The 27081-nt window shown below is 43.9% G+C and overlaps 1 protein-coding gene across 1 annotated transcript in view; it reads left to right on the plus strand.

Annotated features, from left to right (window-relative positions):
- MND1 (meiotic nuclear divisions 1) overlaps positions 1–23020 on the plus strand; it is a 65871-nt gene extending 42851 nt beyond the window's left edge. The window contains exons 5-8 of the mRNA XM_066632644.1: positions 9035–9109; positions 10160–10274; positions 21555–21599; positions 22626–23020. Of these exons, the coding sequence (XP_066488741.1) occupies positions 9035–9109; positions 10160–10274; positions 21555–21599; positions 22626–22732 (342 nt within the window). The 3' untranslated portion in view covers positions 22733–23020. The remainder of the gene's footprint in view (positions 1–9034; positions 9110–10159; positions 10275–21554; positions 21600–22625) is intronic.
- Positions 23021–27081: the final 4061 nt, after the last annotated feature.

Raw genomic sequence — 27081 nt, forward strand, 5'->3', positions numbered from 1 at the left:
CGTCGGAGGCAGCACATGTGGAAAGCATTCAGTTTCCTCTCCTGTTGTGAGTGAAGAGTCCATGACTCGCTGCAGTACAGAAGTGTACTCAGGGCGCAAGCTCTGTAGACCTGTATCTTGGTATGTTCCGTCAGCTTCTTGTTGGACCAGACTCTCTTTGTGAATCCACCAACAGGGTCTACAATTGTGAGTCTACAACAGGGTCTCCACCAACAGGGTCTACAATTATACCTGGCAGGCTCTCGCAGGCTGGTGTGCCTCTTGCAATACATCTCCTGAGTCCATTAAGATGAAAGACTTCTTGGAGTTTCTCTAGTCTGGCCTCGAAAAGGGCGTTAGTACTTCCACCCTCAAAAGGCAGACTTCTGCTATCGCCTACATTCTAGGTTACCCCAAGGGTACTAGATTAGCTTCCCACCCACATGTGAGGAAGTTTATCCAAGGAGTCTCCTTGCTCAATCCTCCCCCTTAACCTGGTCCTGAAACCCTTTCCAGACCACCCTTTGAACCCTTGGCTACCTGTTCCCTCAAACTCCTTACATATAAAACTGCCTTCTTGGTAGGGATTGTATCAGCCAGGAGAGTTTCTGAGATAGTGGCCCTCTCATGGCCAGGGAACTTTGCCAGGTCCACGAGGATCGGGTGGTCCTCCTCCCCAATCCCTCCTTTATGCCTAAGGTAAATTCCATGTTCCACAAGTCCCAGGAGGTTATCCTTCCTTCCTTCTGCCCTAACCCTTCCCACCCTCGGGAGCGTGAATGGCATTGCCTGGATGCGCGAAGGGCCTTGGCCCTCTATCTTGATAGGACCTCCTCCTTCAGAAAGACTGAGGCTCTATTTAAGCCTAGGAAACAGGGTCTCAAGGTGTCTCCTTCCTCTATCTCTAGATGGGTGAGGGAGGCTATCGGCGAAGCCTACAAGGCACAGGGGGTAGAACCCCCCACTGGCATAGTGGCTCACTCTCTCCGTGCTGCAGCCACCACTGCGGCCTTCAAGGCTTACCCTTCCTTAGAACAGGTTTGCAGGGCTGCCACATGGAGCTCTCCACACACCTTTGTGAAGCACTACAAGATTGATTCCTTTGCAGCTAGGGATGCTGCCTTTGGCCACAGAGTGCTTCAGAGCGTGGTCTCCCACACTTCAGGCAGCTCCCGCCCTTGAGGAGCGCAACTTGGGTATTACCCACCTTCAGCTGACTGAACCCACCATGGAGAGCCCACCGGAGAAAGGGTAAATTTGAGCTTACCTGTGAATTCCCCTTCTCGGTGGACTCCATGGTGGGTTCAGTCCCCCGCCCTCGCAGCCAGGCACTCATTCTCTCACCTCCAAGATTCTGGTTAAGTTGATCCAGTGGTTTCTTCTGGTTAGGTTGCTTTAGTTGATCCTTTTACCTTACTGTACAGTTTGGGGATCCAAGTCAGCCCAGTTAGAAATCTGTTTTTGTCTTGGGGTGGCTGTCTTGCATTTCTCCTCAGTTCTGTTTTTGCAGAGATTTGAGATGCCTTATGCAGACCGTGTGTTTGGAGAGGATGTTCCTTCTGGCTTTTGCAGTCTGGGAAGCCAGGGGGCGCTCCTCACCACAGGAAGTTTTCACTTGACCTGCCTGCCTGGGATGAGGAGCTACCCACCTTCGGCTGACTGAACCACTGAGAAGGGGAATTCACAGGTAAGCTCAAATGTCCCCTTTCCCCACTTAAGTGGGGGTCACACTGGACTTCTGGATATAGTGGAGGGGGAGTGCCCCCCTCTGCAGCCTCCCCGCGCCTCAGAATTGCTCCCTGACACAATTGCGACAGACTTCCAGTCTCATGACAGAAGCTGAAGGTGGTTCAGATTCACATCAGGGAGCCTATTCTGAGGTGCGAGGAGGCTTGCAGAGGGAGCTACTGCTCCCCACACCCTCCAGAGGGCCATCCCCACCCCCTTGTTAAGTGGGAACCCCCCTTTTTTCTTGGCAGCAGTGCAATCCTGAAAGTGCAGTCACCACTGTCCTTAAGGGCAAATTAAGTGTTTCCAATTGTCCTGGGGTGGGGGACAACACAACCCCCAGGTTAGGAAACACTGTTCTAGGCCATGGAAATAACTTATTTATTTATTTAGCGTATGGCATATATAACATTTAAAACAGATCAAATATCAATGTCCAGTTCGTCATGCCAATCAAGGACAAGAATTATCTTTGTTGAAAAAGTCAGACCATGGGCCAGTATATGCCCTCTGTTTACAGCCAGACACGATGTGGTTTATAGTTTGGCGGGGGAACCCGCAGTCACACTGTGGGGTGGATACTAGCCAGTGGCGTCACTAGGATTTGTGTCACCCCGTGCGGGAGGCCTGCGCATCACCAGATGCAGTGGGCGGGGCAACAACCCAGGTGGTGGGCATGGTGATGTACCTTCGCACCACTGGTTTTTTGGCTGTACCTTTTGATAGAACACAGATATTTCAATGTGGTTTGTTTCATTGCATTGCGCATGCAATTACGCATTGATTGATATATAACATGATGGTCTTATTCCTCCAAACTCTGATTTTAGTGGTTTTGAAAACTTGTAGAGTCTTTCACACACACACCCCATGTCAACTTACTAACACCTTATTTTAGCAGTTCTCAAACTTTTAGCACTGGGACCCACTTTTTAGAATGACAATCTGTCCAGGACCCATTGGAAGTGATGTCATCACCAGAAGTGACATCATCAAGCAAATTAAAATAAATAATTATAAATAATTAAATTAAAAGAAAAGAAATAAATAAGGGGGAGCCAGTCCTGTTTCACCAAGTGAATTTTCTCTGTAGTCTGCCTGCAATAACACCCCCCCCCCCCAAAAAAAAAGAATCAGTGAGATTTCCAGCCCTCCCCAGTGCCTAGTTTAAAATTCTTCTATTTCAAGCACATCAATATAAAGACCCACCTGGCTTTACAAGTGCAAAATAGAAAACATTCCCCTTACCAGTTCAAGCCTCGTTTTTCGTCCTTTTTAGTGGTGGGGGGAGGATGCTTTCTGAAGCATTTGTTGAAGCATCCAGTTCCATCGGATCGGGACCATTCTGGTGCCCTCACATTCCCCTTTGCCTGGCCTGATCACAAGCCAAGGCACATCTGCCTACTCATGAGAATGCAACCAGGAGGCTGTTTCGCTTTCCATAGGGCTCAATACACTCACAGCTGGGAGGGAGGGACCTCCTTCTTGGGTGTTTTGGGGAGGCTGCATTCATTGGATCAGGACCATTCTGACATTATTGGATTCCTCTCAGCCTGCCCTTTCTGACGGACTAAGGCAAGTTTGCCTACTCGCGAGTAAACATGGCCACATGACTTCGTTTTGCTTTCCATAGGGCTCAGTACACTCGCAGCTGGGAGGGAGTGACCTCCTTCTTGGGTGTTTTTGGGAGGCTGCATTCATTGGATAGGGACCATTCTGGTGTTGTTGGATTCCTCTCAGCCTGCCCTTTTCGATGGACTATGGCAAGTACGCCTACTCGTGAGTAAATGCGCGATACGACTCAGTTTCACTTTCCATAGGACTCCATGCATTTTTTCTTTCAGATTTTTTGGCCATAACTTTTGATGGAAAGGAGCTATTTCACTCTGGTTTTTTGCATTGCATTCCTCATCCAATGGTTTATGGCGTGACAGTGTTGCTCCTAAAACTGCGATTTTAGCGCATCATCCCCAGTGCGTGTCACCGCCCTTATGCGTAACCTGGTGCGGCCCGCACCCCACTAGCAAGGCCACTGATACTAACCCCCATTTAAACACTGAATCTTGACAAACACAATGTAAGGTACAAATCCTGTTCAAATGAAATAACCAAGGATAGGGGAAGCGTCCAGCAGAGACTTTATTCAAGTATTTTATTTTATTTTGTACTTTTAGTCTTTGTACCTATTTCTCATTCTCTTGGTGTTGTTTGAACTATACCTGCTTTGTGTAGTTTGCTCCTACCCCAATTTTTCCCCCCAATTTATTGTTGTGTTCCTCTAGTCATTTTAATAAGTGCCTTCTAGTTTTTATTGATCATCTGCCTTGACTCAGGGCACTAAGGTGAGAGCAGGGTATCAAGTCTAACAGACTACTCTAATTTCACTACTGCTCTGATTTAAGAGTGACCCCTCAAAAGTTTAGGGGCTTATCATGATCAAGCACCCCTCCCTAGAGAAAATTTCCTTAGTGATAGCTCTCTGTGTACACTGAGACTGATATAGGAATTAGCCTATCACATTCTCTGTTCTATCCAGGTCTCTGGATCATATATCACATATAGTATTCTCCCCTCAAATGTATATTGGAGTCTCACTATGTGTTTCTTCCCCAAATAGTGACCCCTTGATCTAAATCTTCTTGATTTCCTGCTGGATTTATATCGTAGAGAATCATTCATCTGTTCTTCTCACCTGACTCAGGAGAGGGAAATTTGAAAGTCCATTATTTTCAAACCCAACCTATCAAGGGGAGACATGACTGAGACATACAAAATTATGCATTGTATAGGATGCATACAATAGGATAAAGTGGCTAGAGAGATGCTCTTTACACTCTCACATAACACCAGAACCAGGGGACATCCACTAAAATTGAGAGTTGGGAGAGTTAGGACAGACAAAAGAAAATATTTCTTTACTCAGCGTATGGTTGGACTGTGGAACTCCTTGCCACAGGATGTGGTGTCGGCATCTTGTCTGGATGCCTTTAAAAGGGGATTGGACAAGTTGGACTAGATGGGCCTATGGCCTGATCCAGTGGGGCTGTTCTTATGTTCAAGTCTTGGGGTGTTAGTCTGAGGTAAAATAAGGTACCTCTAAAATGAGGTAATAGGGAAGTGGATCAGCTGTGTTAGGGGTGCATTGCAATATGCAAACCAAACTATGATGAAAGCGGTGATGCTGTCCATCTAGGGTAATGTTGATTCCTAAGATCTTTTTCTGTAAAGCCAGGAGGATGCTGGTTGTAGGGTGAACTTCTTTCAGTTAGGGAAAATCTTCAAATATATTTTTGCTTTGTTTTGACCTTCCCTCTTGATCTCAAGTATAGAATTTGTCAGTCCCTTATCTCTGTTTACTTACGATAAACCTTTCCCTGTGTTTAGATTAAAACAAGTGTGCATCATTCTTTAACCTAGAGAGCAGTCTTCCTCTCATCTCTGGAGCATTACTCAGCCAGGCACTATCCAGAGAAGATCTGAGTGTGTTTAGTGACTGTCTGAGGATATGTAGGTGAGGGAGGGAGAGCAGTGACACAAGGATGGTCAAGATGTTCCTCTTTCTCCTGCCTCTGGGAATTCAATGGGCTGTTGATGGACACACAGACGAACCTTCCAGCTGGATGGAAGGCCTGCTTAGTGGCTTTATCTCACAGAGCTGATTGCAGCAAAAAGAGTACCAGGCACATGCATGACCGAGCACGTTGATGTGATGCAAGGTGGAGGAGAAGCGCTGATTCACCCAACAGATAATATGGCTGTTCCCAGCAAAGGCAATCACCATAGGGATCCTTGGATATCCATTTCCATGGTGGTCTCTCTCCAAGGCTCTCCAGCTTTGCGTGGTAGCAGCATGCTACCAATTATTCTCATTAGATCCAGTTTGGTGTGGAAGTGCAGGCGGAGAGCAGGGAGGAAAGGCCGTCACTAGCTGCTAGGCTTTATGTGTGTCTTGCACTCTGCCTGTCCCAACTGGTTAAGCAGAATTTTCCTTTGGAAGTCTTAGCCCAGGGGTGTCAAACTTGTTTCATACAGAGGGCCAAATAGCATTCATCATCCCTGCTGAAGGCCGGAAGTGATGTCATTAGACAGGAAGAGATGTCATTAAACAGGTCGTAACCAAAAATAAACACTTTTTCTCACTTAGGAACTTGTTAGCTGCAAATGACAGAAGAGAAAACACGCAAATCTTGATCATATTTCAAGATAAGGGACAGTCCAATTTTCATGTGGACTTCCCTTTCAGTAGTAACTCCTCAGCACTGCTCAGAAACTGAGAGCCCGAGGGCCGGTTAAAAAGCTTTCTCGGGCCGCATCAGGCCCCCAGGCCTTATGTGTGACACTCCTCCTGTCTTAGCCAGTTGAGCACATGACTTGTGACTTAGTGACACTTTCACATTTGAAACCTGTAAACAGGGAAATTAGTTTTGAAGATGGCCCTGTTCAGTCTGGATATTAATTACTAGAGATACTAGGTAGCAAAAGAAATATTGCCCATCAGGGTGCTTATATTCTCAAACTATTAGCACTTAATGGAGCACCTGTTGGCTGTGGACTCAAGCAGGAATGCAAAGTATATGGTGTTTGAAGCCATGGTGTGTGCAACCGTCCCGTGGGGGCACGTTTTCTTGTTCCGGGAATATAACGAGCCTGGCATGCATCATGTGGTCAGGTTTACTTTCTAGTTAGCTAGTGTAGAAGCAGTAGTAGCAGAAAAGCTGTTTCTCTATCGCAGTGCTCCCAAGGAATTCATTTGGCAAATTAATGACCAGCCAAGAGGGTAGGGTTAGTATAGTGGTTTGGACTCAGCTGTGATTACTGCAGCTGTGTGGTTAGTGTACATTTATTGCAATATGTCCTTATGCCATATTTGGATAACATTCCTGGCTGGAAAATGCTATGAGTGCTTTGTAGTTTTAAAAGACTATTCTAACAGCAAATATCTTTGGTGGCTGGTTTTATGCAACGTTGGTTTGACTTTTAGCCAATGCATACATTAGGGCATATATTTGTCTGACCAACAGCACAGTCATAAACATGCTTATTTGGATGCTAGACCCATTGACTTCATTAGAGCTTGCTTCCAAGCAAGTTGCAGTGGGACTTGTAGAAATTGTTTCTATTGCACTACCAAAACAGGTTATACAAGGGGCGGGGGATATTTCTAGTTTGCATGTTTAGTTTGTTGAGATTTGGAAGGCTTGAATCCAAGACTGATTTTCTGAGTTTGGCTGAAAAATAGGAGAGCAAATCTGTAAAGACATCCCTGTACTAGGACACCTTTGTGCAAAGCTTCACCATAAAAGGTGATGCGGAGTAAGTACTTGTCAGTGAGTCAACAAAACAGAATCTTAGCAATGCAACTTGACTGGTGTGACATGAATCATTCTTCGACTTGCTGGAAGACTGGTTGTGAAAAGTGCTATGCAGGCAAGATGGACTGAAGAACTTAGAAACACAATGCAGTGGCTCCACCTATGAGAGTTGGCATCCTTCAGTCTCGGAAGACTATGGTGTCACGCTCTGAATGGTGGTTCTGGAACAGAGTGTCCTCTCCAGTGCGAGAAGCCTGGGTAAAGTAGGTATGGAGGATAGGCTGTTACCCATGCAGCAAATCCCCCCTCTCCACGTCGCTGAAATGGTCCAATGGAAAGGCAGAGGCCAATACGGTTGGTTCCAGCGGCGTCACAGGAGTTGCCAGAACGTGACTGTGTTCAGCCATGAACTGCCTCAGGGACTCTGGCTCTGGATTTTGCCTCGAGGTTGACTCCTGAAGCCTTTTCCATAACTGGATGTAGCCACAAGGCAGTGGAGGTTTGGGATCAGAGTTTTCCTTCTCTCAGATGAGCTGCACCTATGAGGCTTTGCTTTATAGGTATTGAATAAACAATTATGATACTGATAACTAAATTGCTGGGCAACTCAGCAGCATGTTAGGTAACGTTTCAGCACTTTTACTTACAGCACACTCCTGTGCATATTTGTTCAGAAATAAGTAATGCTGTATTCAGTGAGATTTGCTCCCATGCAAGTATGCATAGGATTGTAGCCTTAGTGTGGATTAATTCTAAGTTAGTAGATAACAATATCTGCTAATAGAGTGGTTTAAAAAAGTATTGAACCCCTTAGTTATACAATGTTAGAAGGATATGTGCAAGTGTGTGTGTGTTAATGTGAACGCCACTGGAATTTATAATAAATGCCAGTCCATTCTCCTTAATATTCAGGCTTTTATGTGTAGGAATTTTATTTTCTTATTTTTAATATAAGAGTATTGAATCAGAAATAGATTTCCCTTGTCATCTGCAGTTTTGTACGGCCAAGGCCTATATTTCTACAGTTTATTGAAAACTTTTCTGTAACATTTGAAGAGGAGATGCAGGTATGCAAATACATGAGGAAACTCCCAAGGCTCCAAAATACATGCATGTTTGCATAACTGTATCTCTTCATTAGATTTTGCAGAAAAAAATGTGGCTGACAGATGTAGAAACACAGAGACTCATCTTCCTATAACATGCAGTATCTCCTAAGCTGGAGTGTGTGCAAGGGGCGGAGTTGATATTGTGTCCGCAGCAGATGGAATTCTCTTGATGTAAAGGGAATGTCAGTGATTTTTCCCTTAGAGTAGCTGTGAAAAGGAGTTGGGGAGACCAAGTTCCCTGTGTCCTAGTCTGCTGCTCAAATTGTTACCATTTTAAAAAATTTGTTTTATTTGTTCGATTTATATCCTGCCCTTCAGCCACGTTGTTAGAACAACTTACAGCCCCCATGTTTTATGTTTTACTAGTCATGATCGCAAAGGGCTCACGATCTAAAAACAATAATGGTTTGGGGAAATAAATGACACCATAAACATAACATTCATTTGAAAAAGGCAGAAAATATAAGCTGTCCTAAGTGTGGTAGTGAAAGTGTCCTTAGAGTTCTGTCCAGGAGGCCAGCAGCCTAAAATGCCTCTCCTGTTCCTCTAGTAGCAGCACCAGTTGCCAGTGGTGACTCCTGAAAAAGGTGGTGTGGAATATAATGTGGTGAATGGGGGCAGAGATCACTAGATGGGATGAAGTCTCAAGGCTCTGTCCAAGGGACAGATATCGACTGCAAAGTTGTTGGATGGTGGTGGTAGTGCCAGCGGCCACTGTTGGAAAGTGTGGGGTGTGCTTTATGGAATAACTGCATCCTGGCCATACTCCAGACTTATCACAGAAGAACAGATCTGTTTTAAAAGTTTATTTCTGAAGTTTAAAAATTGTAAGTTTACCATTCAATATAAAGATGGAGAAGTTTATATTATGAAAATATTGTTTGGGTTCTTCTTATCTTCCTTCAGTTCTCTGAATATAGCCGGAAGAAAGAGATCTTACAGGAAAGCATTGAGAAATCAAAAATTGGCCGCCAGGATACTGTAAGTTCTGTTTGTTTATTTAGAAATAATAAGGCATTAGTTTGAAAACTTAGATTACAGTAGGTTAGAAGGGAAATGCAGTGGCAGGAGCCGGGTGAATACTCTGTCCTGCATTCCATTTCTTGAAAGAGAGCAGTAGCACTGATATTTGGTATATTTGGGGGGGGGGGTCAATGCACAACCTGTAAGTTGGTCAGAGGTTTTTTTGTTCTTACTAAGGGTTATTGCAGTTTACAGGTGTAACCTAACAATCCATGGATTTTTCACCCAACGTTTTATCTCAATTCGACGAGAAGCGTCCTTTAAATTAAAGGAAAAAAGTCGTTTAACAATAGCCTCAATAGCCTCATTAATACGAGAGAGGATCATTCTTTCTCCAGGCACTTGAAACAGCTTCACTTCAAGGCAAGCAACCCCGTCCCTTCCCCCTGAGCATGTGAAAGAATGACAATGATTATCACCTTTTCCATTCTCTCTCCCCCCCCCCCCGCACTGCCTTGGAGTGAAGCCTTTCTAAGCTAAGTATTTGGGAAGAGACTAATTATCTGTCTCCAGATTGGCCATTGGTCTCCAGATTGATGCATTTCAGAGGTCAGCAAGGCTGTTTTTAAAATCACTGAGCAAAAGGACATTGTTTTTTAAATGAATTTGCTTTAATGCAATTTTTGCCATGCATTTGAGTTCTGGAAACGGAACTCTTGCAAATAACAAGACTCAGCCTGTATAAGTTATGAATTCGAAGTGAGGCATGCCTACTTGTATATCCATCCATTGACATTCCAAAGTCTCTGATCAATATGCCACTTCAAAAGTTTAGGACTACGAAAATATTGGAACAACCTACTTGAACTTCTACAACCAAGGTCATTTGTGAGCTCCCAAATACACATGGTACACAAATTGTCCTGTTTTATTGGTGTGCAGACTGCAGACCTGCTGCTTGCATTTTTAGAGGGAAAGGGGGTAAAGTATCACACTGTTGTGTTATGTAATTTCCACTTTCTAAGAATACTGTTTAATTTTTGAATTCTCCCCCAAAATTCTGACCAGGCAGAACGTGCAGCACTAATACAGGAACTTGCTGCCCTTCGACAGAAGAAAGACCAGCTGAAGGCAGAAATAGATAAATACAAAGAATGTGATCCAGATGTTGTTGAAGACATCCGTAAGTTATATTCAGAGTTGCTCTGACAGTTGTTTGATTTTGAAGTCAAAATTGACATTCTGTAGCATAACAGGCTTGGGTGGCCTATGTGTACCTCCTGAAAGTGAGCTGTAGGAAAGGTTGTGGACTTACGGCACAATCCTAGGCATGTCTGCTCAGAAGTAAGTTCCACTGTATTCAGTGGGGCTTATTCTCATGGAAGTGTGCATAGGATTGTAGCCAAAATCTCTGAGTCAGTTGGCTTGGTGGTGGAAGGTAGGCATCTGCAGGAATAAATCGCTACTTGTAGTTGATGAAAATGTATGTATTTTTCACGTTTTCATACCACCCTTCCTCCAAAGAGCTCATGGTGAACAAAGTTCCTTTCCTCCTTTTGCCCTTGCAACAACCCTGAGTGGTAGATGAGTCTGAGAGATAGTGGCTGGCCCAAGGTCACCCAGGAAAGTTTATGATTTAGCAAGGATTTGAACCTAGATCTTCCAGATCTAAGTCCAACTTCTAAACCATGACTACACAATCCTGGCTCTACTGTAGTGACAGTATTAATGGACTGTAACATGCTAAGTGCTTTAGGAAAAGTGCTCTATAAACATAAAAGAAGCACTGCTGAATTAGAACAAAGTTTCATCTTTTCCAGCTCTATCCTGCATCTGAGGTTCCTCCAGGTTGCAAAACCTGAAGTAGTTCATGATCGCCTTTCTTCAACGTTTTGAGATGCGGGGGGGAGGGCCTGCAGAGGGATCCGTGGGGTTCCCCGCACCCCTGGATACCACAGCAGATGGGGTGACTAAAAACCAAGCCCGCTTCGAATCACGTCACCGCCATCCACCCATTAAAGGGGCAAAGGCAGAGCTTCTCAGGCTAGGGTGTCACAATGCCCCAGTTTGAGAACTTCTGCAGTACATGTTTACACAGCAGTAAGTCTTGTTGTGTTCAGTGGGGCTTACTCCCAGGGAAGTGTGTATTCTATTGCAGCCGTAGTCATTTTTTGTCACTAAACTCATGAACCCCAGACGCTTTCATTTTGCCTTCATAGACAAGTTATTTCATCCTCGTACCCTAATTTTTTTGGTTGACATTGTCTGCTCTTATTACTGCTCTACAGACCAGAACTGTGTACAGTACTCCAAATGCCGCCACAGCATACATTTGTATAAGTGCATTTCAGTACTAGAATTTTTTACTCTTCTATCCCATTCCTGATTATCCCAAACATGGAATTTAGCAGCGACCACATACTGAGTTGACATTTCTCACTGAGGTATCCACCATGAGCACCATCCTCCCTGGGTAATCAGCACCAGTACAGACCCCATGAGTGCATATGTGAAGTTAGGAATTGTTTCTTCCCCCCCCCCCATGTTGTAGTGGGCAGGATAGTGTATTTTGATAAGGAAAAACTAGCATACACATCAGTGGTATGGTGTGGACCAGAGAACAATGAATTTAGTGATTACTGTACTTTGTACAGGTCCAGGTACGGATCCCCTGCAAGTACTGAGGGCCCACCTGTATTTTGTTATAATAAGGCATTTTACTGTACAGTATTGTACACCATTTTGAACACTCTCATTTTTCTGAAGGAAAGGCAGGATGTAAATTGCTTGCATAAATCATAATAATGTCTGTGATATATCTCTTGAGAAGTGCCAAAATCTGTCATATTGATTATGAGTCCACCATACTGTGAACTGATCCCGAGTGATAGAGTATGTGAACCATCCACCCCTTTTGTGTGAGAGCCGCTTCCTAACTATTCTCTGTGGCTTATGATCAAGTCTTTGGGCGAGGTGACAATTTGTGGACCTCTGTTGTGACTATGCCTTTCAATCCTTGAAGGTATTTATTCACATGCATTAATTATGGTAGTGTTGTCTTTGACCCAGTCACTTTGGAGGCTTTCTGTAAAACTAAGGAAGTGTATAGAACAATGTTGCATCTGCCTTTGCACTCAAGAGCAGTAACGTATTTAGAGTACTGTATAGCTGTGCCTCTGTGAGGCTGCATTGTTACAGCATTGGATCTTTGTGAACCTTTTTTTTTCAAAAAAAAGGGGGGGAAGTCTGTCAAGTCCCATCAGTGCAGGCTTCCCATGTCCCTTATGGAAAGGTCAAACTGTCAAATCTCATCAGTACAGAAATACTGTCTTTCCAAAAAGTGTCTGATAGGGTTTGTCAGGACTAAGTAACAAAACACTTCTGTCAGCTCCACACAAATACATTGTCTACAACCATACGCTAGGCTTAGTTGTGCTGCCCACATGCTATTGACCTATTTGGATTCTCTCTTCTTTTTTTAATGAAAGAGCTTTTACTTGTTACTCAGCTCCACAGTAAGCTGTAGAAGGTGAGCTGTAGATCTGCTGCTCCCCCCCCCCGCCCATTGCTTCCAGTCATCTCATGTGGACCAGTCTCAGATTTCTGAGAGCAGTTTGGGCAGGGAGCAATTTCTCTTGCTTTCATATTAGCATAACAGATAGCACTTGTTCAGCTTTGCCTCTTGTGTCACAAATGAGAAGGGAGCAGGGAACAAGGTTTTTCCATGATCCTGTCCAAACAAAATAGGTAAATGAATAGTAGTATGTATGCTGATCTAGGCATTACATGATATATGGCTGTTCTTGGCATGGTGACACAGAATTTAGTTCTCTGAGAACATCCTCTTTACTTTTAAAGGTAACTGTGCCCCATTGCTCCAATGATATGAACATAGAAAACTGCCTTCTCCTGAGTCACCAGTGGTTCATCTAGCTCAGTTTTGTCAACAGCAATCAGTGACAGCTCGGTGGGTTTTCAGACAGGAACTCTTTTGGTCCTGTGTGGGCAAAAAATTAAACTTAGGACTTTCTGCACATAAGGAGAAGACCACCTAGCTACAACCCACCCCCTTAGTGTCAAACATATAGTATAAATGTACAGATAATGCCTAGTGAAATTTCGGAGACCAAAATAGGACTTCCAGTGGTTAATGTACAGGGTTTCAGTGCTTTACATAGTTCCATTTTGTTTTAATTAATTTTAATTTATTGATTTATGGAGCCATGAGGGAGGCTCCATAGCCAGTCTAGAATTTGCAGAATTCTGCAAACTGGTCACATTTGTTTATACTGGTGTAATTTATTTACATAACACAATTTGATCCCTCTTGGTACAAACTTTGAGCTACTTTGTTTTTTTTTTCCCCTTCAGTCTAAGTTCTACATCTCACAGCTTTGCTAGATGTATACTAGTCATTTCCAATTGTAGATTTTGTGTAATGTGAGATGTACACTGTATAATGAAAAGATATACATAAACATCTGTCATGTTCACACCCCACCTCCTTAATAAATAATGAAAATAGCGTAGAGCAGTGGTTCTCAAACTTTGAGGGAGCTTTACTCCCTCAGTAAGTTCTTGCAGGGGAGGGGCTAGGGCAGTGGCGCGATCCCCAAGATCGCATCCCTAAGGGCATGGGGGGGTGCTTGTGACTTGCGTTATGTAGGCAGGGCTGCAGGAGGTGCTGAGAGCCCTGTGTAGCCCTCTGCAGCGCTCCCCAAGGCTTGGAACGTTCAGAAACAGCAGGAGCAAAGCGCCTCCTGCAAAATGGAAGTGCTTTGCACCCACTTTTTCCAGACTTTCCAAACCTTGGGGAGCACTGTGAAGGGCTGCGCAGGGCTCCCCAAACCTTCTGCAGCCCTGCCTATATAATGTAAGTCACAAGCACCCCCTCTCGCCCCCCCATACGGATGAGATCCTGGGGATTGCTTTCCTGTCTCTCCCCTTCCCTGCCCCTTAAAGGGATGGGGGAACTTTTACACGAACTGATGGGTCGTGACCCACTAGTTTGAGAACCACTGGCCTAGAGATTCTTGCAGCACCCATTGGAAAATGCTATACTACAGTAACTACCTAAACAGTTTCTGGTTACCGGAAGTTATTGTCCCAACTGTATGGTGTTCCTGAACTTTGGCCAACAGTTATTGTACCTGCATTGCTGCACCTTATTTTGTCACTGTGTTGCCAAGGTCGCAAACTTTCCTTGTTAGGGATGCAAAGTAGTATGCTCTAGAATTATTCTCATAACTTTTCCTCTCTCACTGATGAGAAGTGGGTACTGTGCCCACTGACTGGTTAACCACAGAGCTATGCTGCTGTAGAATAGACATTGTTTTTTTCCAATAATCATTTATATGCAAAAGTGACTTATTCTGAGAAATGCACAGCTGTAATTATGACTATTACCCTGGGGGCCGGGGGCTAAGAATAGGCCCTCAGTTTGGCTTTACTTGTCATAAGAGGCGACTAAATAGCCACCGGGTAGATGGGACTCGTCAGCCTAGGAAGGCAGCTCATCTAAGAGAAGGAAACTCTGACCTCAAACCTCCACTGCCTTGTGGCTACATCCAGTTCTGGAAAAGGCTTCAGGAGTCAACCTCCAGGCAAAATCAGGAGCCGGAGTCCCTTAGGCAGTTCATGGCTGAACACAGTCATGTTCTGGCAACTCCTGCGACGCCGCTGGAACCAACCGTATTGGCTTCTGCCTTTCCATTGGACCATTCCAGCGACGTGGAGAGGGGGGATTTGCTGCATGGGTAACAGCCTATCCTCCATACCTTCTTTACCCAGGCTTCGCGCACTGGAGAGGACACTCCAACTTCGCCATATGGCGTCGGCACAACACGGGAAGCAGCAGTTTACCGGTTATAAGTCTTTGCTCGATTGGCGTAGAGCATGACGCCAGGGGCTGCTTCCGACGGTGGGAGAGATCATTGCATCTCATTGGGCAGCTACCGCCCGCCTACCTCAACAAGTGGGAAACCCTGGCCTCTGAGCGGCCCGCTTGGAGGCAGGCTGTGCAGCATGGCCTTTCCCAGTTTGAAGAGACACTTTGCCAACAGTCTGAGGCTAAGAGGCAAAGAAGGAAGGCCCATAGCCAGGGAGACAGACCAGGGACAGACTGCACTTGCTCCCGGTGTGGAAGGGATTGTCACTCCCGGATTGGCCTTTTCAGCCACACTAGACGCTGTGCCAGAACCACCTTTCAGAGCGCGATACCATAGTCTTTCGAGACTGAAGGTTGCCAATACAATACAATTATGACTACTAATGCATAGCTAGAGGGTTGGAACTAAAAAAGATTTTATCTACTATGCTGTCAGAAGGTAATAGGAAAAGATGTGCCCTAACCTTTGTAAGTAACCTGTGGTGAATAAACTGCTCAGAGATGTCAAAGTAAAAATTGCACAGTAGTAATGTGTTTGGTTGGAAAAATGAGTTAATAATAATAATACAGCTATTTATATACCGCCTTTCTTGGTCTTTATTCAAGACTTTATTCAAGGCAGTTTACATAGGCAGGCTTATTTAAATCCTCATAGGGATTTTTACAATTGAAAGAAGGCTCTATCTTTCAAGAGCCACAACAATTCAGATGTTTCATTCTGATCTGGCCTCCATCCTCCCACGCTCAGAGCAGATGGAATAGCTCGGCTTCAGCTTGTCAGCTGCTTCAAGGTCGCACAGTGCCTGTGGCCTCGAACTGGCGACCTTGTGGATGTTATCTTCAGACAAATGGAGGCTCTACCCTCTAGACCAGACCTCCTGCCCAGTTGCTAGTGTATGGTTTTAATGGTAACTTGAAAGCCTTCTAGAGCATCGAGCCATTGCTGGTTGAAAGAAATCCCTGCAGCATGCGCTAGATGTCTGAAATCTGATGGTTTGGACTGGTCCAAGCCACTTCTTATTTTGTAAATTTAGCCATTCTTGCCGTTTGCATTTTTCAAGGTCAAGATCTTGAAGTTCCTGTTTTTCAGACAATTTCATTTTATACCATTTCAGATACAGTGCCAATACTGTATGTAAATAGTTTTGCTGGAAATTCAAACAAGGCCTTTTCTTAAAGGGGGAGTATGGAAAAACCTTGCCTGTCAAATCTCTCAGCACAAGACAACACAGTTGCAGAAGATTAGCTATGCTACTTTTCTCCATTACCTTTTTGCTGTTTGAGAATTTTCTCTCCATTATCACTTTCTATATACAGCTGATCTTTTGCATCACTCTTACAATAGGTATATTGCAATAGATATATACTCCAAAGAATCCAGTTCTGAGACTCCTGTACAATATTGCTCTAACTTTTCTCTTAGGAACCACGCTACACCCATTTCAGAAAATGCCCTTTTAAAAAAAAATAGGCTTCCCACTAAACTCTACTGAATTACCTTAGCTGAAATTTCACATAGAACAGACTTCTGAGTGTCCTGTTTTCTATTACAGCACTGAGATTTATGGAGGGGGAGGTTAGAGAAACCCTTAATGAAATATATAAGCCCTCTCAGACTCCAGTTCTAGCCAAATCAAGCCAAACTTCTGTTTGTTGTCTTAAAAATAAGAGCTCAGCAGGCTTGGCACAGGATCTACTGATGCTTGAGGAAGTATGCAATATGCTCCCCCCCCCCCCGTAACTTAGTGATGTGCCAGTCTCTGTGCTTCCCAGTGCCTGGGTTGGAAAAGGAATAGGGAAACTTACTTTTCCGATCCAGGTAGGAGGAAGAGAAGCAGTAGAAGTGAATGGGCGCGCCCCCCTGTTGCCTGAGGCAGCCATTTCAGTTGGCTTCATGGCCAGCCCTGAAGCTCATTGCTAAAGTAAGAGGAAGTAGTAAAGTAAGAGGACTGGTCACCCTTGTGCCACTGCTACCCCATAATTTCAGTATGAAGTTCCTCTTCCAGGATTACAGGCAGACTTTCCACCTGTACCTTAAACAATATATTTTTCTCATTCTAGCCCAGACTTCTTTCTAGTATTTCAGATTTGTTTTTGAGTGATGCAAGTTAACGTTTGTTTTAATGCACACCTTATTGGGTCTTGCATTAAAAAAAAAAGGTAGCAACATGAGCAGAATGGAATTGAGGACAGACAACAAATGGCTAGTGTGGGTGACTGACAGAGGGCGGTCTGCTGAGGCGGAAACTCTTCAGACAGAGGAAGTGACAAGAATGAAGGCAGAAATCACCAAGACACAAAGGCAGTGGGGGAACTTAGCACAAAATGAAAGGAGTGAGGAAGACTGCAAAAGTATAGTGGAGGACTTTGAAAGTAAGGGCTAGATGCTTGATGTTTATGTGCACAGTGTACCAATGAAAGATATGGCATGACCAAAGCACTGGAATAAGACACATGTGATTTGTAGGGGTGATAGCTGTATGGTTACAGTTATTGCACTTGTTTCTTATGGCACTCCACAGAATGCTATGATTAGGATTTTCTTCTATAGCTCGAGTTGAAAACTTAGATTTGAAAAATCTAAGCTAGAATTCTGAAAAGTGTTTCCCCAACACTTAATTAAAACTTTGTTACAACCAGAGTACCTGTATATTTGTGCGTCTGAAACATGTCTATGGAAATGAACTTGTAAACACTGTACCAGTAGGCTGTAAAATTGAACAGGCATTTCTATCAATTTAATTTGAAAAGGCAACATTGTTTCTCTATCAAGTACATTTACTGAGAGTCTTAACAGAGAGCAGTGAACCTGAAGAACATATTGACAGCCTCTTGCTATGTGCGGGTTGATCTCCCACTGAAACCAAATGAAGCGATGATTAGTTGGGTAGCCTTTCTACCTACAACTGGAGCTGTTGTTTTGACCTGCTTTGACCAGGTTACTGTTCTGTGGTTAATTTCTTTTGCTTTTCAAATTCTGCAATATTGTTTTCTTAACTGTTTTAGAAACCAGCATGTCTTTATTTTCTTCTGTTAGTTCATTTATTCCCTTCAGTATGGTGGCATCAACCCATGAAAGCAATAGTAAGTTTTCCAAGTAAAGTGGTAAGAGACACCTTTCTACACCTCAGTGCTTGCAAACTGGCTACTGGTGTGTACAGTACACTCATTTAAAACTCTATTTCTTAGCATCTTGTCTAGGAGACCTTTTCTTTAACACCAGGGAGACAATGAGAGGTGAGGTGATGGAAGCAGGGGAAGCATATGCTAAGCTTAATTACAGCAAGCAGAGGATTAAGGAGCAGTACCAGAAGCTCCATAGAAAAGTTGGGTTTTAAGGGGACTTGAATGAAGTGAAGACGCATCCCTCAGGTGTCCTGGGAGGCAGTTCCAAGCATATAAGGGGAAGCAAGGGAGAAAGGACAGAGTATTTTGAGGGTACAACTAGGGGTCCTTTGGTTGTTTGAGAGTGGTGGTGCAGGAAGAGCAAAGATCTAGAGCAGGAGTTTAGTGAGATACACAAGGTAGGGTGGAGCCATGAAGTGCTTTGTAGGTAATACCAGAAGCATGTTCAGAATTTCTTCTAGAAGTGGGTCTGAGAGCAGGGCTCTAGCAGGTTTATACGGAGACAGACAATCCCCAAGGAGCTCCAACAAGCGATGAGAGAGCACCAACATGAGCAAGCAGCAATGAGTAACCTAGTGCCAGACCTTTAGGAGGTTTAAATGTCAAACCCAACATTTTGAATTGAGTCTGGAAGCAAACTGGCAACGAGTGCAATTAGTTATGAATTGAGGTGTTGTGGGCCATATGCCTTGCATCAAACAGCAGCTTAGCAATAGTGTTTCAGGTTCTAAACATCTTTCACAGTTTTCATACTATGCTTCTCTGTCTGAGTACACTGAACTACCCCCTGAAAGACATGAAATAAAACAGGTTGGGCATCCCCTATCTGAAGAATTTGGGACCAGAAGTGTTTTGGATTTCTGATTTTTCTTTCTCAGAATACTTACATATACATAATAGAGATGGGGCCCAAGTTTAAACACAAAATTCATTAATGTTTCATATACCCCTTATACACATAGCCTGAAGGTAATTTTATACAATATTTTAAATAATTTAGTGCATGAAACACGGTTTGTGATTTATTTCTTTAGGTAAAAAAGTAAAAAACGAAAGTCATGTTGGTGCTCAAAAAAGTTCTGTTTTTTAGAATATTCCATATTTCAGAATTCCAGATAAGGGTTGCTCAACCTGTAATTGCAAATGCAGAATCTTCCCTAGGACAGTTGCAGGGAACCAGCTTAGTTTATGCAAGTAAAGACTCTTAGATCAGAAACCTAAGAATCATTATGACAGCGAAGGTCTAAGGGGGAGAGTGCTTAAAATATGAACTTATTTTATGCCTGCTCTGGAAACCTATAATGCATTGACAATACAAATTTGTTTTGTTGTAGAAAGAGTCTGCCCAGTTCCTCTTTCTATATCACAGAAAAAGGACAAAAATTCATTTCTCTTTCCTTTTGACACTCTAAATGAAACAAAAGCCCAAAGGCTCCATTTTTAGCAGCACAAATTTACATACTTACATTTTTAATGTTGTTGACTACAGTGTTTGGCCTCAGGTAATGTGCACTGTCACTCCTTGTGTGTGACAACAGTTCATTTTGCAAGTTAAGTAAGTCTTGCCTACAGTACAAACTTTCTAACAATGAAATGTTTTATGTTGCATTCATTTCTTAGCGTCCCTAGAGATTAGTGTTATGTTCTACATTGACCACTGCCAATGATTAATGCTAGGCAAGCGCTGGCAAGACTGAGGGGTGTGTGTGGGTGTGAGAAATATGACAGCTCTCTCAGGGTTTCAGCATGGGAAACTGTCTAAGACTATATTCACTACAGACAGGGAAAGGAGGGTTGAAAGACATGTGTTTGCTTCATGCACTTTTCTTTCCCCTTCACAATGTGGTGTTCTCTAGAATATGTTTTGAGAACTATTTTGGCATGTATTGCACAAAAGTATATTAAAAATCCTTACTCTGTTTTTTTAGAACTCATTTCCATATTATTCTCCTTACCCCTTTAACAGCACAATCCTAAGCATGTCTACTTGGAAGTAAGACTCAACGTGTTCAATGGGGCTTAGTTCAGCCTAAGACTGCAATGCTATGCACACTTACCTGGGATTAAGGCCTGTGCACTCAGTGGACTTACATCTATGTAGACATGCTCTCTGTAGACAGGTTCACTCTGTAAGTTGTTTATTTGTATGACTAGTGTCTCAGCCTAAAACTCATGAACCTCCACTACATCTAGTCTTGCAATGTCGAAGGATATGTGCTTTGTTTCTGTGGCTGACATCAGTAATTGCTTGTTCTATACTGGTCATGCCAATAGCTTCAACTCATAAGCCAGAGCTTTTCGAACTAGGGCATCACAACGCCCCAGCCTGTGGGCCCTGGCCCCTGCCCCCTTAAGTGGCAGGGGCAGCCTGGAGGCAGAGAGGAGGCAGCGGCGCGATCCCCAGGATTGTGCCACTCAGGGGGGCTTAAGGGGGGCTTACACGTACCCAAGTCCCTGCAGCCTCCTGGGGGTGCACGGAGCCCAGCGTGACCTGCAGCAGGGCTCCCCTAGCAGTGAAAGTAGATGCGGAGTGATCGCGCTCCACTTCCACTTTAGCGGAGGCGGGGCACAATCACTCCACATCTACTTTCACTGTTGCGGGGAGCCCTGCTGCAGGTCACACCAGGCTCCCCCCACCCCTAGGAGGCTACAGGGGCTTGGGTACGTGTACCTATGCCCCTGCAGCCCCCCTGAGCGGCGCGATCCTGAGGATTGCACTGCTGCCTTCCTGCACCCCTGCTGCCTTCCCCCTCCCACCCACGCAAGAACTTAGGGGCTCTCAAACATTCCCAGAGAGTTTGAGAACCACTGCCATAAGCAAGGAAGGCAGTTGAAAATAACACATGAACTGGCCTATGAGTGAGTTCACTTGTATTTTTCTCTATGGAATTTCATTGCAAAATCAAAGACTGTGTAACTTATCCGTGTGATGTTTCTTTTTCCATGTAAATGTGTCCAGTGAAAGACAGAGTGAGAACTGCACACTTTTTTCTTTAAATCAACAATACTTTTCTGTGGCAGCATCAGGACCAGTTCAGATATTTGTGGTATGCATCACTAAGGCAGGTGCCATGATTCTGCAACTAGATGTGCTGTGGCTCCCGAAAGTATGTCTCTGGAAAAAAGTCGTGGGACCAAGCTGGGCTCCATTATCAGGAATCTAGGATCTCTGTTGCTTCTCATTTGTCCACCTGTCATAGACTGTAGTTGTAAAGTCGCATTTTTCCCTTATAGTACGCTTATAAAACCTTTAATCTTCAGAATGTTGTTTCACTTTGATATGCCAAACATCATATTTGAGAATTGGTTGAATATTAACCAAAAGAGCAGTAAAACATTTTCAAATACTTGTGATTTGTGTTCTCCAAACCCCTGTAAAAATGGAAATTTTAATTGCTTTGAGCGTGTCTTATTATCGGATCTGTTTGTACTGATTTTTTTTCTTTTTAGGTCAAGCAAATAAAGTAGCTAAGGAAGCAGCCAACAGATGGACTGGTGCGTTTGCATTTACATTCCTCAGCAGCATTCCTGTCCCTTCCTTGAGCAAAAATAAACACACAGGAAGAAGCAATCATTCATGTGACTTTAAGATCATTGGTTTTTGTTTGGCAACTAATGGGTTACTAATGGCTGCAGTACAGAGGCATTTAAACAGCCCCCAATGTATCCTACAGGGGCCAGGGAGTCAACCTGAGGTCTCCTTGAGGTAAGGCAACATTAGTTCCCTTACCTCATGTCGAGCCCCAGTCTGCCCAATGGGGCTACTTTGATCTGGGCCAGTTCAAATGCTGGCAAGAAACAAGTAGGGCTTTCAGGCTCAGGTCAGGGATTAGGATCCAATGAAGGCCTCCTTTGCCATCCCTGCTTCCCTCCTGGGCCTGAATTCCTCCTTTTTCGCCTTCCCCCCACCCTCTCCCCACTCCAGAACACCTCCCCGCCGCTTGGCAGGGAAATTGCCAACCTCATTGGCTCCTGAGGCTCCTCTGACTGGCATGGAGGCCCAGTGCCTGCACACTCTGGCCTCTCTGCCAGAATTCCCTCCATCTGGCTGAAGTGACATGCTTAGTTACTAATAATGAGTTGATCATCATGTTACTTTATTTGTGTCTGAGTCCTCTTCCTTGTGACTTGCCTCTTCTGTTGTAAGGGCTACAACCAAGTGCCATGCAACTCCTTGCCATTGTGTGGAGAGTTTATTTCCCAGCATGGGAACCCAGTTGGAGGTTTGAGACTGGTGAGGACAGTGTTCACATGGTGAAAGGGACTTGTATGGTGACCCAAGCTAGAGATGGAAAGTGAAAAACCACCATGAGGAAGAGGCTGGGGGCATGAACAGTGTCACATGTAGACTGACCTTGAGACTATTAATTGGTAGTGGCTCTATAACATTCTGATCATGTTACAGAATGGAATGGAATGGAATGGAATATTCATTGGTTCCCAAAATTTTTATAACTTGCAAGCACCATCATGTAATGCACCTTTTCATGTAATGCATTTGTTTCTTCCCTTTGTCCACAGATAATATCTTTGTAGTAAAATCATGGGCCAAGCGAAAATTTGGATTTGAAGACAGCAAAATTAACAAAACATTTGGCATTCCAGAAGACTTTGACTACATTGATTAGACATGTTTAGGAAGGTTTGCTGATAATTTAATATTATGCAAGAGACTTTATTTTCATTCTGAAGTGTCTTCTTCCAACCTCTGTTTGTATTTTGGCTAATAAATCTGAAAAAGACAAGCTATCTTTCCTTTCATTCCCTCACCCCTCCTAGTCATTGTTTTTTTAAATTGAAAACCACTAATAAGGAAGTTCATGCAGCATGGATCCACCTAGAAATACAAGATGCCTTTATGTCCTTTGTGCCATAAGTGAGTGGAATACTTTGAGAGACTGGGAAACCCCCTTGATTCTGCTAAAATATATTTGAGGAAATAAAATTACAGAAAAGGAGATGTGATCATGAAGGCTTTTTATGTGTTTGTTTCATTGAAGCATCAGGCTGGACTACTTAGGCAATCCCCTGGTGGCTTAGTTAGTTTTTCCAAACTGTAATTTGGAATCCCTGAGCTATCTGTAACAGCCAGGTAGACCAAACAGGCAACCCAATTCTATACTTCCCTATTCTGTGGGCATGCGGAAGGCACCAGAGGTCTCTGGGGAAAGGGGACTTTTGTCCCCTTTCCCCAAGGAAAGCCCCAGGCCCTACAATGAGGCTTCTCAAGTCTGCGCCAGCTATTTTGCCAGCCCAACAAGGAGGATAGAATCTGATAGAAAAGACCTCCGCCGGTCCCACCCCCCTCCCGGCCTGGTCCCTCCCTCCCACTCCCGCCCCAGAATGCCTTCCTCCAGCCCTGAAAGGTTGCACCACTGCCTGGTGGTGCATCTCTAGTGGCTGCATGGTATCCTCCTCCCAGTACTGGGCCCAGTGCCAGTGCACCTTACTCTAAGGGTGCCGTAAACTTTTTACAGCATGTTTACCACACCTAATGCTGGCGCTAATGGCCCATAGGTTTGGGCCCTAATTCAGGTTATGTCATACAATTTATATAATTTTTTTATAATTACCAGGCAAGATTATTCCATTTAGATAAGAGGCAATATAGATTATTTTGGACAGAAAGTATACTTCTCAATTTTATATTGCTCCAAGGAGGAAACATATTTATGTAGACCTGTTCCCAAAACATAGGAATTAGGCAGAAGCATCAAGGAGTCAGCAGAATACTAACATTTATTTCAGCTACACCACAAGGTCTTCTGATCGATACTGGCTGATTGATACTGGGCTATGCATCATAAGGGTGCAGTTTATGGATTGCACTATTTGAGTCATTAACACTGCAAACCTATACACACTTATCTAAGCTCCATTGAACTAGCTGGACTACTGCTGAGTAGACATACATAACATTGCACTATAAGAGACTGATGCAGGTGACCCTGAAGCACATGAGGGTGTTTGTGTTGTAAGTTCAGGTTCATGCAATCTCTTCATCTAAAGCAGCTGTCTCATGCAAAACTGGCATTTTGCCACCATGACCATGGAACTAGCAGACATCCACATTTAGAGGAATTTTTGGTCACATCATATCTCAACTGCTGTGCATGAAAACACATTGTGTTATCACCCCTTGTGCTAACAGGCAGGAGGTCTGGTCTAGAGAGTAGAGCCTCGTTAGCCTGGAGATAACATCTGAAGGTTGACAGTTAGAGGCCACCTGCAGCTCCATGAATAGCGAGACCTTGAAGCAGCTGCTGAACTGAGTTATTCTACCTGCTCTTTTGTGTGAGTGAAGAAGCGTCTTGGCTGTCCTTCAAGTGAGAGATGAAGGAGCTGCTTGTCAGCCAGCCTGGGAGGCAACTGGGGACTGGAAGTGATACCAGACCGTGACAGATTCATCTGAAATGATGTGCGGTTCTTGAAAGAGAGAACCTTTTTGTCATTGTAAAAATCCCCTCCGGGTGTTTAGAGATAACCTGCCTATGTGAACCGCCTTGAATAAAAGAGGAGTAATCCGATGACCAGAAAGGTGGTATATAAATACCAGTATTGTTATTATTATTATTGTGATGCTAACGCATCCCAAGTTGCCGATTGTCCAAGACTCAGCTGCAATATGTGGGCGCAGTTTAGATCTTTCAATCATGAGAGGGGCTGCAGTGAAAAGGTAGGGGGCATTTAACCCTTTGCTTCTGCACTGCTCTCCTTTTGAAAATTGCATTCCCAGAGTGGCTATATAATAAGGGTTAAGTACCCCAACCTCCTCACAGCTGCTGACATTTGAACTGATGTCCTCTCTGGCTGGTGTATGATAGTAAAAGAGGCTCAGACTGCACTATGATGTATAAATTAGGGTCTGAGAGTCAGAAAGAGACACCTTAAATATTTACCACATACTGTTTGCCTAGAAAGAGGATGTTGGGCATGCTCCAAGAACTTTACAGGAATTTTAGGCTGAGTCAAACAGAAGGCGTAGATTAAGATGTAGCAACTAGATAGTATGTATGAAATGGCACTAATGAAGTACAGGAAAATGATTTTTTTTTTAAAAAATGCCTGAGAATTCTTATAAGAATTGTAAAATTTATCTCCCTGGTTAAGGTTTTTTCTACACCAAATAAATACTTAAGAACATAAGAACAGCCCCACTGGATCAGGCCATAGGCCCATCTAGTCCAGCTTCCTGTATCTCACAGCGGCCCACCAAATGCCCCAGAATTCTCATGTGATTCTCATACTTGATTCTCATGTGGTGCATCTTCCTAAAGGTAGTGCTTCTGGTGAATGTATGAGGGGAACAGGAGTAGTAATCTATACTGGGCCATCTAGCAGCAGTTCTCACTTGTGCCTTCCCTAGATCAGCCCTCTGTTTTGCCCCTCTACTGCTACTTTTGCTACCAAAACATCCTGGGCTTGGCATGTTAGAACTGTGGAGAGAAATTCCAGCTGAAAAGGTGTAGTCCTGCAATCCCACCTTTTAGCTGCAGGACTTGCCCAAGTCTCAAGCATGGTGAAGGTACAGGTATGTATGCCTCTCCCAACCCAGTCCCCTCCTCGCAGCTTTAGCATGCCCAACCCAGTGCTTTTATGGTGGCAACAGCAGTGGAAGAAATTGACCCAGGTGAGGAAGAGCTGCTAGAAGGTGACCTTCCTTTCTGTCATGTGCATGCACAGTTAAGCACTGGTGCACTGTCCTTCAGCAGAGCAGGCTGCCAGGTCATCATACATAAAATCAAACAACGGGAAACCATTACAGCAGAGAAAAGTGGAGGGGGGCGGAATAATATACTTATATTGTTTCTTTTTTTCCCCTCCCAAGGCAGTTGATGTTTCTATAGCTACTGTGATGGGGGAGGGGCACAGTCAAAGCTTAAAGATTTGCAAAGCAAACAAGTTTGGATAAGCCAATTCTCTCCTATCTTTGTTGCCGTTTTTGTCTTGTGCTCTGCTTGTCTGTGCCAAGTTTCAAAGAAGATCTTTGCCAAACATATACAAATGATACATGCAATACCTGTTAACAGTAACCTGTCATGTGAAATTATTAAAGTGAAGCTTTCTGTTTAAATAAACTGAACTTTGGCAAGCCATGAAATTCAACATGCTGGCAGCCTGAGAAACTGACACCTAATCCTGAAAACGACTTATCAAGCCATAAACCTGTGTGGCAGCCTGGAATCCGTAGCTGTCTGAGCAGTAATTGCCTTTCTGGAAAATGGGAATGATGATGACTTGGCTAGACAAGGTTATTGTGAAGGTGACCACAATTCATATTTTGGTTAGTGAAATTATGTATAATGAATTTGAGAGATAAACCTGAATAACAATTTTTTTTTAAGCAACAACCCATAATGGACTAAAGCATATTAAATTATGCAATATTAGTTCCTCTATTCCCTATACTGGAATTATGCATTCTGTATATATCTGATACTCTGATAAACATCGGTTTATCTTGAAATCAATTTCTTCTTTAAATTCCTTTCCTATACAAGTGTGCGCTGCTTAATGACAGGGATACGTTCTATCTCCATTGCTATGCGATTAGGTCATTAAGTGAGTATTCAACCCAATCTAGTGCCTTTGTTGTGTAAACTGAGCAGCGGGCCTAGCGCTGGGCAAACAGGGCAAATGCCCTGGGTGCTGTCCACGCACCTCTAGGACTGTACAGGAGGCCTCACTGAGGCTTCTAATGCGCACTTCTGGTTTTCTGGAAGTGCAGTTTTAAGACCAAGGGGAAGCATCATAACTCTTCCCCAGTCAGTCTGAATGTTGCACGAAGCTACATTGCGCTAGCGAGGTAGGGGGGCTTTGCACGTGGGGGGCAGCGTTTCCCAGGGGGGGACAGCATCTCAGACCTTTGCCCCAGGAGTGGGGTGGGGTAAGTCTGCAACTGTGTAAACAGACACTCCCTGCCAGGCACTAGCTGGCTGCACAGGTTCCTGGAGATGAATTTCCTATGCATTAAGAG

This window comes from Tiliqua scincoides, chromosome 6 (genome assembly GCF_035046505.1).
Source record: "Tiliqua scincoides isolate rTilSci1 chromosome 6, rTilSci1.hap2, whole genome shotgun sequence".
In the NCBI taxonomy this organism is placed as follows: Eukaryota; Metazoa; Chordata; class Lepidosauria; order Squamata; family Scincidae; genus Tiliqua; species Tiliqua scincoides.